This window comes from Triticum urartu, chromosome 6, assembly GCF_003073215.2.
Source record: "Triticum urartu cultivar G1812 chromosome 6, Tu2.1, whole genome shotgun sequence".
NCBI classification, from domain to species: Eukaryota; Viridiplantae; Streptophyta; class Magnoliopsida; order Poales; family Poaceae; genus Triticum; species Triticum urartu.
Window position 1 is genome coordinate 321,674,752 of NC_053027.1, and position 15,364 is coordinate 321,690,115.

The 15,364-nt window shown below is 44.9% G+C and overlaps 1 protein-coding gene across 1 annotated transcript; it reads right to left on the reverse strand.

The window, feature by feature from the left end:
- Positions 1–5,749: 5,749 nt before the first annotated feature.
- On the reverse strand, positions 5,750–15,161 carry LOC125513363 (negative regulator of systemic acquired resistance SNI1-like; the record flags this gene model as incomplete). Its single annotated transcript, XM_048678461.1, is given in 13 exon segments — positions 5,750–6,110; positions 6,297–6,421; positions 6,973–7,125; positions 8,428–8,493; positions 11,821–11,890; positions 11,961–12,031; positions 12,111–12,296; positions 12,493–12,542; positions 12,627–12,708; positions 13,958–14,026; positions 14,409–14,498; positions 14,617–14,679; positions 15,068–15,161. Coding segments are annotated over 13 exon segments (1,198 nt in total), but the record flags the coding sequence as incomplete, so codon positions are not given.
- Positions 15,162–15,364: the final 203 nt, after the last annotated feature.

Genomic DNA, 15,364 nt, shown 5'->3' on the forward strand with positions numbered 1-15,364 from the left:
TGCGGCCGTGCCCCCTCCCTGGCCGGAGTCCCCTTCCCGGGTGGACTCGGGCGCGCACCCGCACGCCCGTAACCGCCTATTCGCTCACCCGCTAAGGCCCCCGTGGCCCTATGACAAGGGGACCTACCCCCAGAAAGTTTTTTAAAAAGATATTAAAATAATAAATAATAAAAATATTAATTAATTATGTTTTGTTTAACCTAATCACTAGTTAAACTAATTAAACATGTTTAGTTAGTCTTAGACAATGATAGTGGGACCCACGTGCCAGTCTGACCAGTCAACGGTGAGAGTTGACTGCTAACGTCATGATGACATCATAATTGCATTTTCTAATTAAATTAATTTTGTTAATTCTAAAAATGAATTAAATCTCTAAAAATTAATATAAAATAATCCGTAACTTGGATGAAAATACTTTGTACATGAAAGTTGCTCAGAACGACGAGACAAATCCGAATACGGAGTCCGTTTGTTAGCCACACGTCCCTAGCATAGCTAACATGCAACTTTCCCCCTTTGTTTCGTCTGTCTGAAAACGCGAAACACCGGGAATACTTTCCCGGATGTTTTCGCCCTTCACCGGTATCACCTACTACCGCGTTAGGGCACACCTAGCACCGCTCATTGTCATGTCATGCATCATCATGCTTATGTTTGCATTATATTTATTGTTTCTTCCCCCTCTTCTCTCCGGTAGACTACGAGACCGACGTTGTTGCTGCCCCGGTCGACTACGGTGTTGACGACCCCTCCTTTTTGCCAGAGCAACCAGGCAAGCCCCCCCCCTTGATCAACCCGATATCGCCTATTCCTTCTCTCTACTGCTTGCATTAGAGTAGTGTAGCTTGCTGCTGCTTTCGGTTAATCCTATTCTGCTGCATAGCCTGTCTTTGCCACTACTGTTGTTACCTTTACCTGCAATCCTAAATGCTTAGTATAGGATGCTAGTTTATCATTAGTGGCCCTACATTCTTGTTCGTCTGCCATGCTATACTATCAGGTCGTGATCACTCTCGAGGTGATCACGTGTATATATTTATATACATAATATATGATACATGTGGTGATTAAAGTCGGGTCGGCTCGTAGAGTACCCGCGAGTGATTCACGGATTGGGGGCTGAAAGGACATTTGTCCCGACGGCCCTCTGGGTGGATCTTTATGGCGGAGCGACAGGGCAGGTTGAGACCACCTAGGTGAGAGGTGGGCCTAGCCCTGGTCGGCGTCCGCGGATACTTCAAAATAACACGCTTAACGAGATCTTGGTATTTGATCTGAGTCTGGCCACTGGCCTATATGCACTAACCAACTATGCGAGAACAGTTATGGGCACTCGACGCCGTGGTATCAGTCGAAGCCTTCTTGACGTCAGCGACTGAGCGGCGCGCGCCGGGTTGGACCGCATAATGCAACTTCCTTTGTAATGGAGGTTGCTAGGTCTGCTCACCGACCGCGTACGCAACATGCAGGTGTGCAACGGGCGATGGGCCCAGACCCCTATGCGCATAGGATTTAGACCGGCGTGCTGACCTCTCTGTTAGGCCTAGGTGGGGCTGCGACGTGTTGATCTTCCGAGGTCGGGCATGACCCAGGAAAGTGTGTCCGGCCAGAGGGATCGAGCGTGTTGGGTAATTTTGTGCACCCATGCAGGGAAGTTTATCTATTCGAATAGTCGTGTCCCTCGGTAAAAGGACGACCCGGAGTTGTACCTTGATCTTATGACAACTAGAACCGAATACTTAATAAAACACACCCTTTCAAGTGCCAGATACAACCCGGTGATCACTTTCTCACAGGGCCGGCGAGGAGAGGGTCGCCGGGTAGGATTATGCTATGCGATGATACTTGATGAACTTACCATCTACTCTCTTCTACATGCTGCAAGATGGAGGCTGCCAGAAGCGTAGTCTTCGATAGGACTAGCTATCCCCCTCTTATTCTGGCATTCTGCAGCTCAGTCCACCAATATTGCCCCTTTACACTGATACCCATGCATATGTAGTGTAGATCCTTGCTTGCGAGTACTTTGGATGAGTACTCACGGTTGCTTTTCTCCCTCTTTTCCCCCTTTCCATTATTCTCAGTTGTCGCAACCAAATGCTAGAGCCTAGGAGTCAGACGCCACCTTCGACGACCCCTACTACACCGAGGGTGCCTACTGCTACGTTCAGGCCACCGACGACCATGAGTAGTTTAGGAGGATCCCAGTCAGGAGGCCGGCACCTCTTTCGATCTGTATCCTACTTTGTGCTAGCCATCTTATGGCACCTTGTTTAACTTTATGTCTGTACTCAGGTATTGTTGCTTCCGTTGACTCGTCTATGATCGAGCACTTGTATTCGAGCCCTCGAGGCCCCTGGCTTGTATTATGATGCTTGTATGACTTATTTTATTTTAGAGTTGTGTTGTGATATCTTCCTGTGAGTCCTTGATCTTGATCGTACATGTTTGCGTGTATGATTAGTGTACGATTGAAACGGGGGCGTCACACACGCCTTCATCTGTCTGCCCGTTTCTATTCTTCTTCCTCGTCGCAAACAGTTAATTGAACTGAACTGTATGCCCTGCATCACACACGCAACTAAAATTGGAACCGTGTTTGATGGCTCCACCATCGCAAACGTTTTCCATATTTTTTGGCGGGTTTTTTCATCATCGTTTGCGATTAATGCATCGCACACAGTTTCGTCAAAGGGTCTCTGATCGTAGTGTTGCGTTAGCAGCATCCTGCAGTAGTGTATGTTGTTTTAATAGTCTATTCAACCCATCCCCCTCCCTAGATACAAATGAACGTACAAGAGGAAACGCTAGCAGTCAGCTAGGCCAGACATGTTGCTAGACTACCCCTAAATCATCCAAGAACGGACTGTAAGGGAGAGAACACGGTTAACTCCAAGCGCTTGCGGACCTCCCTCCCGACCCCGAGCTCCCTCCTCCGCCTAGGGTTCCTGCGCCGTCGCCGGCGGCTCCCCCGCACGGAGCCGCGGCCGGAGCCCGCCGTCGCCGCATGCCTCTCCCACTCCCCCCGCCCCTCCCCCCTTCCCCGTACCCCCCGCATCGCCTCCCCGGGCGAGGCGGCCGGGGGGCCCTTCCGCCGCTCCCCTTCAGGCTCTCTCCTCGCATCTCCTTCCTCCCGCCGCCGCCAGCGAGCGCCGCCGGGCCTCGGCCGCGTGGTGCTGGCGGCGACGGGCCTGCCCTTCCCCGCGCACAGCCCCCCATGCCCGGCCGGTGGGGGCTGGTGGCGGTGCTCCTCGGCCGGCGTCGGTGTGGCCCGTCGGCAGTGATGCCGCGTGCCATGGTGGTGCTCGACGCGGCGGTGCGGCCGTTTGCCGTGGGACAGCGCGGTGGCGCTGGTGGCTGGCGGCGCCCGCCCAGCCCAAATTTGGCCCCATCTGGGTTTGGGTGGGCCGATGGCTCGGTGTTCCGCGGTGTCATTTCCTGGTGATGGCATGGTGGCGGCGGGCTCGGGTGGTGCGGACTTCGTCAGTCGGCGAGTTGCAGCGTCATGACAGGATTGTCCGGGTCCAAGTGGACCCGGCCGGGCCGTCGAGGCCCGGCAAGTCCTCGTTGCCGCGTCCGGCCGGCTCCGCTGCGGCGGTGGAGAGTGTCCCCTCCCCCCGTCTGAGTTGTGCTCGCTCCCGTGGCCGGGGTCTCTTTGCCCGAGCTAGGCCTCATGTTGGCAGCTCCAGTGAGGCGGCAGGGGTGTCCGGTAACCGTGGTGGCACAGGCTGGTGGGCGGCTGTTGTGGTGGTGCATCTCGAAGTGCATCGGGTGATGGTGGTGGTTCTGGATCGGGAGAAATGCTTGTCGGCTTGTCCGGCACCGACGCGGTGACGCTTGCGGGCACCATTGGACCTTCTTGAGGGGCGTCGGATATATCCCTTCCCCACCATCCCTCGCGTACCTGGGGAAACCCTAGAACTTGTTCGGGCAACAGCGGCGGCGCCGTCGCATTCCTTCTTGAAGGTGTTGCTTGGTGCGAGGCGCTTCGAGATGCTGGGAGCGCGGTGGCACTTCGTCGGAGGGTGCAGCGGTTGCCGGTCTTCCTTTCGTCGTTGATCTGCCGGTGTCAGCATTCATTTCTCTTTCATTTTTTTTTGTTTTCTTTTGGGCTTATCTGTGCTGCGGCTCCAGCGTGCTAGATGTATCGGAGGTTTGCTTTATAATATAAAGCAGGGGAAACCCCTTTTTCTCAATCATCCGAGAACCACAACATGGGCAGAGAGGAGATCAACACAAAACACATACTCACAACTCCATCGTGGGGTTCTTTTAGAACCCTAAACAACAACCACTAGGGGTCTTTACTTGCTTTACGTGTGACTCCGACCAAGAAGCCGAGATCTACGACTTGGTGTCAAAGCTTCGTCAATTTGTCATGCTAGTAGATAAAAAGAGTAAATGCGAGAAACAGGAAATCGAAAAGTGCAAAAAAAATACTAACCTAGTAGCCAACCTTATAACCAACTCTATTATATGAGTGACTAAGTATGTTGGCTATGAATGACACGCCGGTCTTATACAGCCAATTGTTGGGTATATTATTTACTAGAAGTTACCCCACACTTTTGTTGTATGAATGTTTTGCAATATATACTAATGAGATTTGATTGTATTTTTCTTTTGCAGGAATCATAGAGCTCTATTCAATCATTTCCAGCTCCAACGCGATCAGCCAACAGGCTTGTCACGAGGAAATCAGGAGGGGAGTTCATCCAGCAATCAGTCACACTCAGTGTGCTTGCATGTTTCGCACACAGGTGAGCTGAATTGTTGGCTGAACAACAAATAGTATCTCTACTACTTAAAAAGAATATAAGGCTCCCGTTTCACCTGTCTTCGCACCATCCCTTCATCCAACCTTCCCCATGTATTACTTACTTTCTAAACAAATTCCACTTTAATTTATTTACCAAACTTCTAATCAAAATACAAGGTAAATCAGGAGCAGAATTTGATGAACATTTATTTACACAGTCGCATACTATGGGCAGGTAAATCACTTTCGATCAAAATATAAGGTAAATCACGAACAAAATTTGATCAACATTTATTAACACAATCGCATATTATGGATAGATAAATTACAAGCAAACGTACTAGAATATTTATATCCCGTCGTAACACACGGGCATTGTTCTATGAGAACTAAAATTAAAAATACATATGATTTATTGCGTATTATTATTGTATAGTTGTAAAATATCTATTTAATAATAAATAGCATAATAGAATGAAAAATCCTCATGCATTTTTGCATGTTGACATGGGCTTTTTCCTATGCATGATTACATATTGTGATGGACTTTTCTCGATGCATGTTGTATTCCAAGGTGACATACTATACTTGCATGTATGAGAAAAATAGGTTAGTGGATAAGCTATTTAGATGTACTACTACTTCCGTTTCTAAATATAAATCTTTTCAGAGATTTCAATAGGGATTACATACAGACACATAGACATATTTTAAAGTAGATTCACTTATTTTGCTCCGTATGTACTTCATATTGAAATCTCTAAAAAGACTTATATTTAGGTACGGAGGACAACAAGATTAGCATTGCTCTCAGGGCTAACAACAAGGCCCTAGATTTCAGCCTCTTCTAGTACACCCGGGCTGGTTTGCTTGGTTACCATCTACTCCCTCCGTTCCAAATTACTCGTCGCAGAAATGGATGTATCTAGAACTAAAATATATCTAAATACATCCATACCTGCGACAAGTAATTTGAAACAGAGGGAGTAAGACGAAACCAGCATTCTTTAGTACATATTTGCCGAGTAGAAAACCAAGTGAATTTGATATCTGCCCTGAGATGAGCAACCCAGATGCTTCAGTTCTTTACGTCAGGGTCGGATACTCTACTACAGAGGAAATAGATAACCGAAATATATATACACAGGTAACATACTTTGCCGTGCAATAGCCGAGACAAAGATCCATCGTTCTCTTAAGATAAACCATTTGATCCCATCGCTTCCAAGTCTCCAAAATCCAAAATGAATACTTCCAAGTCTCCAATCTTCACTCGTTCTGCAGTTTTCTTGTCAGCGTTGCTGCAGTGAACAAAGCTTCTTTCTCAAACTGTGAAATCTGAATGTTCCTGCAAAACGGTATACAGAAATTAAATGCATAGGGAACTTAGTGAATTTGTTGGCAGATCCGTACTGATAGTCTGATATGGTTGCCCGACATGCAGCGAGAGTACCATCTGACACTCATCTCCTGAGTCCTGACAGCTTTAGAATCGTGGTGGCCGCTACGATAATAAACACAACAAAATACTCACGTGTTGATTTTTCTCAGATTCTGGAAAGCCGACACAAACTTGCAAGATATCTCGAGAAGAGACGCTCCCATCATTTTTGCTGCATCATTAGCTTCGCTAGAATCACCATCAACGGATAGGCAGACCTGAAAGGTTTTATGATTGTCAAAATTATAACCCAAGATGTAGATTGCTGTAAATGGAAGAATATCAGAACAGCAGAAGAACATCAGGGTGGGAACATGGATGACAGAGATCTACAATGCCGCCTGTTCAAGTTTCTTAATAACAATAGTATTACGCTCTTCAATTAAACAAAGAGAAAAAGAATATGCTCTAGACAGTATCAAGCTAGCGGCAAATAATGGATGAATGATGCGTTTATGCTCTCAACCTGAATGACAGATAATCAGGCAATATACAGTACAATGCAAAGATGGCCATACATTTTTGTGAAAGTATTAGCACACAAAAGCTAGAGTTAAAGACACATACGCTTACTGCCTATCTACCAAGGAGTATCACCTTAGAAACTATATTCTGGAGACGTGTATGCGTCTATATTATTCCATGTCACTATTTCTAGGGTCAAAACATACATTTCTGGGGTCAAATCAAATATCTAGTCGCCTCTGTCCAAAATCTAGACAAAAAAATCTTTTATAGAAAATAAGGAGCAGGCACTTAATGCCCTAACCTGGTATGCATGTGCTAAGAGAAGCTGAGCAACTTCTGGACACATCATCTTAACCATGGCCTTTGCGCTTGCTTCTGTTGAAAACATACTCAGAGCGCTTTCCACTGTCAAATCTTGTTGAGAATTATCTGACCTCCGAGTACGGACTGCAGACTATGAGCAACAAAAAAGGTGGCAATAGCATCCATGATTTTGCTTTGATCACAAAATGAACTTAGGTGAAAGCTCTCAGGTAGAAGAGACAACGAGGACAATACACCAATTAGCATGTCAATATTAACATTTAATAATGATCTCTCTAGTCATTTTAACTCCATTCACACAGAAAACTGAGTTCATAAATAATACGTTAGTTTGTGCTATACATCTGCACCTGTTAGTTGGCATTTTGATGTCTATCTCTCAAAAATGCTACTACAAATAAGAGTTCCATGTGTGTGGGAAAAGTTGCCTATAAAAACCAAACAGTAGTACTTGACATCCTTTTCTAATTGACATCTAAACTGTAGTACTTGTAACTTCTATCAACGTGTCCAAAAAACAATTGTTAGTACAGGTCAGTAACACTCCTAAGATTCTTGTTTAGAGGACAAATAATCCAATCATGCTAGACTTTCAAATAACATAGGAAAGAGCAAAAGATCTGTAAAATGGTACGCCTCCGATTCATAATAAGTATCGCGGTTTTGAACCAAGGTTGAACTAATATTAGTTCAAAACTGCAAGACTTATAATCGATCGGAGGGGGTACCATATGCATGGTTGAGAGTGGAGCTAAACATGCATGCAGCCTAGGAAACAGGGTAACGGACGTCACTGGTTGATAAGAGATGGAGGCAGGGAAGAGAAGCGCTTTGTGTCATTCTAAATGAAACTCACAATGGAATATTCCCCGGGAGTGTTATTTACCACAAAGTTTGCTCTTGTGATGTCTATTTAGCATAAAGTTTACTATTGTGGTGTCATTTTAAAGTCAAGTGTGTTTGAGATGATCTAAGTGCTGTGGATAAGCCTGCAAATGATAGCCTAAGCTTTGAGAACCAATATTGCTGTTTCAGCATTGGAATTCATTTTCGTTGTGGCCAAATTCAAGGTGATTCTGTCTGTCAGATTAAACTTGTAGAATTTTTTAAATGATGTTCCATTTATTTCAGAACTCAGTTTGAAATTATAGGTACATATTCAAGTCCTATGTAATTAATAAAACAAACCAGTCCAGATAATGCCAATGAAGACATGATGGGGGTGGAACATTTGGAGAGCCTATCTAAGAGGCAAGAAAATTTGTATCAACTGGAGAGCAACAGTTGATACCAACATTTGATACCACAATTGTCACACTTCTGCTGTATATACTGAAACACCAATCACTGTCTCCAAAGGGGCATTTCTTTAGTTGCACAGAAGGCATTTGCATGCTAAGAATCAGGTGATTATAAAGTAAATTTAGAATACCTTAACTTGATATCTTGAGAAGTACAGCAGGATAATCTGCAATTTCCACTTCCACTCCGTGAAGGCCTGTTGCGGTTGATAAACAAAATCATTAATTTACTATCAAAGTGGAGTACCAGGAAAATGAGCAGCAAATAGAAACAAAATTATGCGTACAGGTTCCGGTATCTAAATAGCTTTGATCTCTTTGTTTTCATTGCCAAAAAAAATCATATAGCATTCATCGGATAAGAGTTTAAGGTGCAAGTTTTCGTATCTAAATGGCACCAGATATCTAACTTGTGTCCAAACAGTTATTAAACACTTGAGGTACCCATCAGCGATGGACCAAACTCCGAAGTCCGCACTTCACCAAAAAAAGAAGCTGGTAAACTAAGCCATGTGCCTAATCATTGGCAAACAGTTTAGTTGCCAAGTAGTTTTCTAAATAGCTATCTATCACTGCTACGCATGGAGTTCCGCTAATACAGCTATGGCAGCTATTGCACCCAATAGTGGTGCTGTTTCTATTAGTGTATAGCCAGCTACAGCACAGCTATTCCATATAAATGACCCAAAATAAAAGAGACAAGTTTCAGTTTCAACCGTACAGCTGCCCCGGAACACCCTTTTACCTGTAAAACCACATGAAGACCCAAAACACTAACATAGTAGCTGCTTAACCATCATAGGTCTTGGTTTGATTGCTTTACAAGACGTAAAAGTTAGGAATTTGGAAAGTACAATCATGGGTATTACTAAGACATTCTTGTGCAAGTTTGAGTACTACTCATGAAGCAAAGCAATCAAAGTAGTCAGTAATATGCATATCAGATCTCTACTGAGACCTTAACTCTAGTCAGTCACCTTTAGCTGATTTGTATAGATTCGGTGGAATTTAAAACGGGGGCTCTCAAAAATAACACGACCAATGTTAGGGTAACTTGTAATCCCATGAAGCAAACCCTCACTGCCTCAACCCCTTCCCAAACCATTGGCCGTTCTCCCACCTCACCAAACCCTCGTCACTGCCGGCTCTCTTCTATCCGTTCGGTTCCATGGCTAGTCATTGGTAGTCTTGACGGTGCTGGACAGGCTGGAGACGGTCCTTGAAGGCGTCGTGGTTGGAGTGGCTGCATTGGCCATTCTCCACACCAGGTTCATTTGCCCCTGGTCAACCTGATGCTCATGCAACTGGAGGTCGGTCGTCGCTAGGGACTAGTTGCTGCTGCCTCTGAAATTGACAATTAAGGTGATCACAGCTCGCAGCCCCCGCGTCGCTCCCGCAGGGGCGACTTGGGCGGCGCTAAACCTAGTCCACCGCCGGCCGCCCCTCCCTCTCTCCTCTCCCTCATTGCCATCGGAGGGGGTCGCTGGAACGCCACGCGGCCGTTGGGGAAGATGGCGGTGAGGGTCCTATCCGCCCTGCCGCGCACGGGGGACTTGGAACCGAGGCGGCGGCCTCATGAGGCGGCCCTTGGCCGGCGGTTGTTGCAAGTGCTGGCCGCCCCCCTTGGCCGCACGGGCGGCAAGATGGCGGCGGGTGGTGCCTGCGGGGCGTGGTGGCCTCGGGGGCACCCGTCCCGGATCTGACGCCGTCCCAATCCAAGCCTCACGATCTGGTCTCCGGCTGCCCTTGGTCGTCGGTGCCGCGTCTGAGGAAAGGATGGGGAAGTGTGGAGCCCAGAGAAATCCAAGGCCGGATCTTCCGGCCACGACGACGGCGACGCGTGCAGGCGCCGTCCCCTACATATAGGCGCCGTCAAGGTTCTCCATTCCGCCTCTGCCTCCCTCCTTTGCTCGTGTACCGGGGTGAAAACCCAAATCCCTCTGGATTGGGCGGCAGCGACGCTCGCGGCGTTGTCATCTTCATGGAGGTGTCGCCTTCGGTGAGCATGGGAAGGTGGTGGGCTCGTCTTGGTTGGGTGGCGTTTAGCGGCAGTCCCAATTGGGATGTTCCGGGGGAAACCCTAGATCTAGGTCTACCGGATCGGACGATGATGACGCCTGCGGTGTCGTTCGCCCTCCTGGGGGCATCGTTTTGGAGCAACCACTGGCTAGAGGGGACAAGAGGACGAGCGATGTTACATCTACCGCATGGCCGGCGGCGGATCTTGGTGGCATGGCGCCGCGGAGTTTCGGCGACGGTCGCGTGTGGATGGATACGTGGAGGGTGGTGGCGCTGTGTGGCGCCGTGGTGGCGTCGACGGCAGCCTGGCAATGGTGATGCGTCAGTGCTTGCTCTGGAGAGGGATCGGTGGAAGACGGTTGCGGTGATCTTTGAGAGTGCACTGGACCGGTGTGTGACCCAGTCCTGGTGTGTGGCTGGGCTGGGGCATCCGACTTTAGATGTTAGGGTTTGGTGCAATGTTTGTTTGGTACTCGGCCCGGATATTCAGCACACCTTCATCTAAGGGATAGGAATAGCAACAGGTGTTGCCTAGATGGTGGCTTCAGGCTTACTGATGTATTACTTTTATGGTCTTTGTGAATAATTAATAAAATGGCTGCATGCATCGTCCAGATGCAGAGGCCGGGGGTATATCCTCCTTTTCCAAAAAAAAAGTTGTTGCTGCCTCCGTGATGCTTGTACAAGAGTTGTCGAGGTCATAGCCGGATGGTGCGGCGTTTTGGCTGTTGCTGCAAAATCCCATGGTGGATGACTGCTTCCCATGCCTTACAGATTATACTTGTAATTGACTAGGGTGTGGCCTGGTGAGGACGATTGTGCTTGAGGTCATGGATGGCCATCGGCACAAGTATTTTAGTGGTAGCAATCCTTAGGTCGTTTCAGGCTGCCTAGGTGGCTGTGTGTTTCCCTTTTTCTGGGTTGTGTCTTTTCTTTGGGTCATACCTTTCAAATGACATTGTAGAACATGCAGCTCTCCTGCATGATCTTGGAAAAAAGAACAGGAATCCCCCATACAACAGGGACATCACACAGGGAATAGGAAAATTAATTATAGATGTGTAACAACGAAAGCTAATTTAACTGGCATTATGCTTGACTGTGCGGTTACTATAAAGCTACGGAGACATCTTATTCTTCTATCTCAACAACTATTACGCGGAAGCTTAAGGGTTGTGCACATTTCCTTTCCTGGGGAAAATCCAGCACATGTGCGGATTACTGATTGAAGAATTAACAGAACATTAGAGTACTACTAGATTTCAAGTAAAGTCAGCTATTCTAATTTAGTATGTTGTCTTTATTTCCTATCTTTAGCTGGCATCAAGCGAACTCATAACAAAGTGAAAATTGGTAAGCATTCAGACAAGCTTTACTAGGAACTTTGAGTGGGTTTACAATGAACCACCCATTCAGTTTCTCGTGCAAGTTCAACATTATGATAACATTAAGATATCCATGAAAAATGAGTAAGAGGCCAGAAGGATGCAGTGGTTTGCAGTTACCAAAAGAAATGGGGATAAGTAGATTGTGTTGTAAGTTAGCTCCTCTAGAATAACTTCCAGGATAGGATTCCTACAGAGAAGGAAATGGAATGTCAGGCACAATGGTTACATTCTTAAGAAAATGAAACTAAGAACCAAACCTGAGGCCATCAGCCCTTGAAGTCAGGCCCAATTTGTCTGCTTCTTTCCTAATCAAGTCAAGGTTTATAACCTACAAAAAAAACTGAAATAGTTAGCATCTGCACTTCACACAATCTGTGTATGATCAAAAACACTATGATATAGCTCACCATAATGAAAAGTTTTTTCACGGATATAAGCGCTTCTCTTTCAAACTCAAGCAATGAAAAGGTTAAGGAAGAATCTAAATCAGATGCTGATTTAGAAGATATGTCATCTTCAACTTCCCGCTGATGTTGGTTCAGAAGGGATATGCAGTTCTTGACAAACATTTTGAATACCAGTTTTCGCGATCCCTGTTAATGAATATTAGGGATTCCAAAAATGTCATAAAATAACGCAGACGTTGCAATACTTTCACGTAACTGTGACTATGTCAGTGGTAAAAAAAAATCTTCAACAAAATATGACGAGGCAAAGAAACAACAAACAAAGTTTTAGCCCAGAAAGCTAAGCTACTTTTTATAAATTACAGATGTAGGTAGGTCTTACCAGAAGCACGCTTAAAACAGATTCCCTGATAATCACCCAGTCTAATGACTCTGCAACAAAATCACAAGAATGTTTAAGAATATATTGTCTTATACACAGGAATGTAAAACAGTTAAGTTGACAGGCACTTTTACCTTTATATGCAATATGACGAGGTACAAAATCAGCCTCAAGTGTGCGAACGAGATATTGGAACAGCACCATGTTCTCTATATGCTAAATTACAGAACAGAACAAGCTTCAAATCTCAACAACAGACAAAGAAATGTATATTATAGATGCAAAGTTTCTATAGTACTGCCAAGGAATGCGATACCAGAACAGAAAAACTCGTAGTGTAACCCTTCCTAATTTGAGGTACACCCTCAGGTTATCTTTGTTGACAGTTGCATGGCGATCCCATGCACGTACGTGCTCACCCACGTACATGCACACGATCTGCCCCCCACTGCGCACGTCGCCCACTCTCTCCTCTCTTCTCGAGCGCCATTGCGCCTCTGTACATTGTACCATATATATTGCTGCCGATGGAATGAGAGCACCTAAGGTGCATTTTCTCTCCCGCATACTACTCTACAATCTTTATTAGGTATCATTTACTTTGGCGGTTCTCAAAATGAAAGAATAGTAAGAAATGAGAGGGATTTTTTGGAATAGCAAGAGTTTTAGGGACCTGGCTAAACATAGTCACGTTTCAGACTTAGTTTTTTTTTTGCGGGGACCTGGCTAAACATAGTCACGTTTCAGACTTAGTTTTTTTTTGCGGGGACCTGGCTAAACATAGTCACGTTTCAGACTTAGTTAAAGAACACAAACTTTTTTGTTGCCATTTTGGAGACAACAAGCAGGATTTTTCTCCAGAAGCACAAGAGAAAGGATCGTTTAGCACGATGGGAATTCTTTCTGTACCCCTAAAGACCAGGGTGGCCTCAGGATTCATAAATTACTAGTAAAAAATTATGTACTTATGAGTAAATGGTTGTTTAAGCTGCTAAGCAAGGATGAAATTTAGCAGTCACTCCTATGAAGTAAGTATTTGGGGCAAAAATCACTCATGGCGATTAAAGCCAAACCAATGGACTCTCACTTTTGGAAGGGCCTCATGAAAGTTAAGGATAAATTTGTTCAGTTTGGATCATTTAGTGTGGGGAATGGCAAATCTATTAGATTCTGGGAGGATAAGTGGATCAGGGGTAGGCCTCTTTCGGTGGTTTAACCTAGACTCATCCATCCAGTCAACTTGAACTGATCTGTTAAATGACATGGTAGTGACATGGTACTGATGTGCGTACATGTGGCATCTGCGTCAACTGAAACCACCTGTGATTGAAAAATGGACAGGATAGTTCAAGTCGCAACTCAGACAGTTGAGTTTGTGACTTAAAAGTGGACATTCATGGAAGTTTAAGTTTGAGAAGTTGACTTTTCCAATATTCTCTGGAGTTAGAGACCATCAGGGATTTACCTTAAGCCCATTATTAGCACCTGTGTCATTCGATGCTTCAACCATAGCTTCGGTCAACAAAGAAAATCTCTAAAGAAGGGTAAAACTGAATCAGATACTTCCTGACACAGAAAAATGAGGAAGCCAAATACTATGATAATAAGTATTGCAAAATAGTCTTTAACATCCAAAAGACAGTTCCTAATTCCCACTTAAAATATTTACCAACATATAATACAACAGTAAAAAGTAGTCTTCAAGGAACTCAAGTAATCAAGTGGCTAGGAAGAAAACCTGTAAAGGCATAATGTAGGCTAAAATACCCAGGCCCCAAGAACATACAGTGAGGATATGCTTCTTGGTCCAATAAGAGCAGGAAACTCAAGACGAATATGATCATAAGCAGGAAAACAGAATTTGCAAATATGAATACAGCATAAGAAAATAATGTAGCACACTAATACCAGCTTACCAAAGAATCAAAGAGGTGATCTGAGCGACTGGTGTTTCTCCCAAGCTCACCAGAAGCTACATTGTTGCCAAGGAGAAATGGTGACCATGACTGGAAAATGGGAAATTAGTTATGCATGTTAGATTTTTAAATTCAATATAGAAGTATAAAACATACAACAGTACATAGTTTGTTGAAAAAACATCTAATACATTATGTCACCCTTTACCTCTTTAACTATAACTATAGTTGGATGGGAACCAGAATTTGTCAAATATACTCTTGGATATTGCTGCAAGTTAACATCAAAAGCACACAAAATGAGATGAGCCATGAAATGACAATATACTAACTTAACAGCATATAGGTTTTTACATGTTACAGTTTAGTGGTATATCAGTGTAGTATAGTAATGATAAAATGGAGCTCCCCTAAACCACAAAAGGAGCACTGCTTGGGTAGTTAAGTGAATATTAGTCATGCTACACAACAAAAAGAAACATTGCCGAATCAGTGGCTTTTCTCTGCTAACGGATATGAATGAGAATGGCTAACATAGCAGGCCAGAATCTATCTCCCCATTGTCAAAAGTACCATGATAGACAAATGGAGGGACAAGGGGCATGTCAACTTGCACGAAGGTGGCAGAAAGAGAGAGAAAGGGGTAGAGAACATTTCACCTTGCCCAGCTCCATTAAGAGATGGAAACTTGCAATGGTTAGCTCCAAAGAGCTGCTGCTTTGAAAGATCTGAAAGACAGCATCGTACATTCTCCTTCCAGAAGTAAAAGATTTACATAAATAATTCCCATGTCAAACTCAGCAAATACTTCTCACATAAGATTACACGAAATATTCATTCAGTGGAAGAGTGGAATAAGAATGTTTGTAACATACTTGCACATTCACATATGTACTTGATTGGTAGATGCTTTGTTTGCTTGTTACTATGGTCTATGGGTTTCAATACCAAAAGTT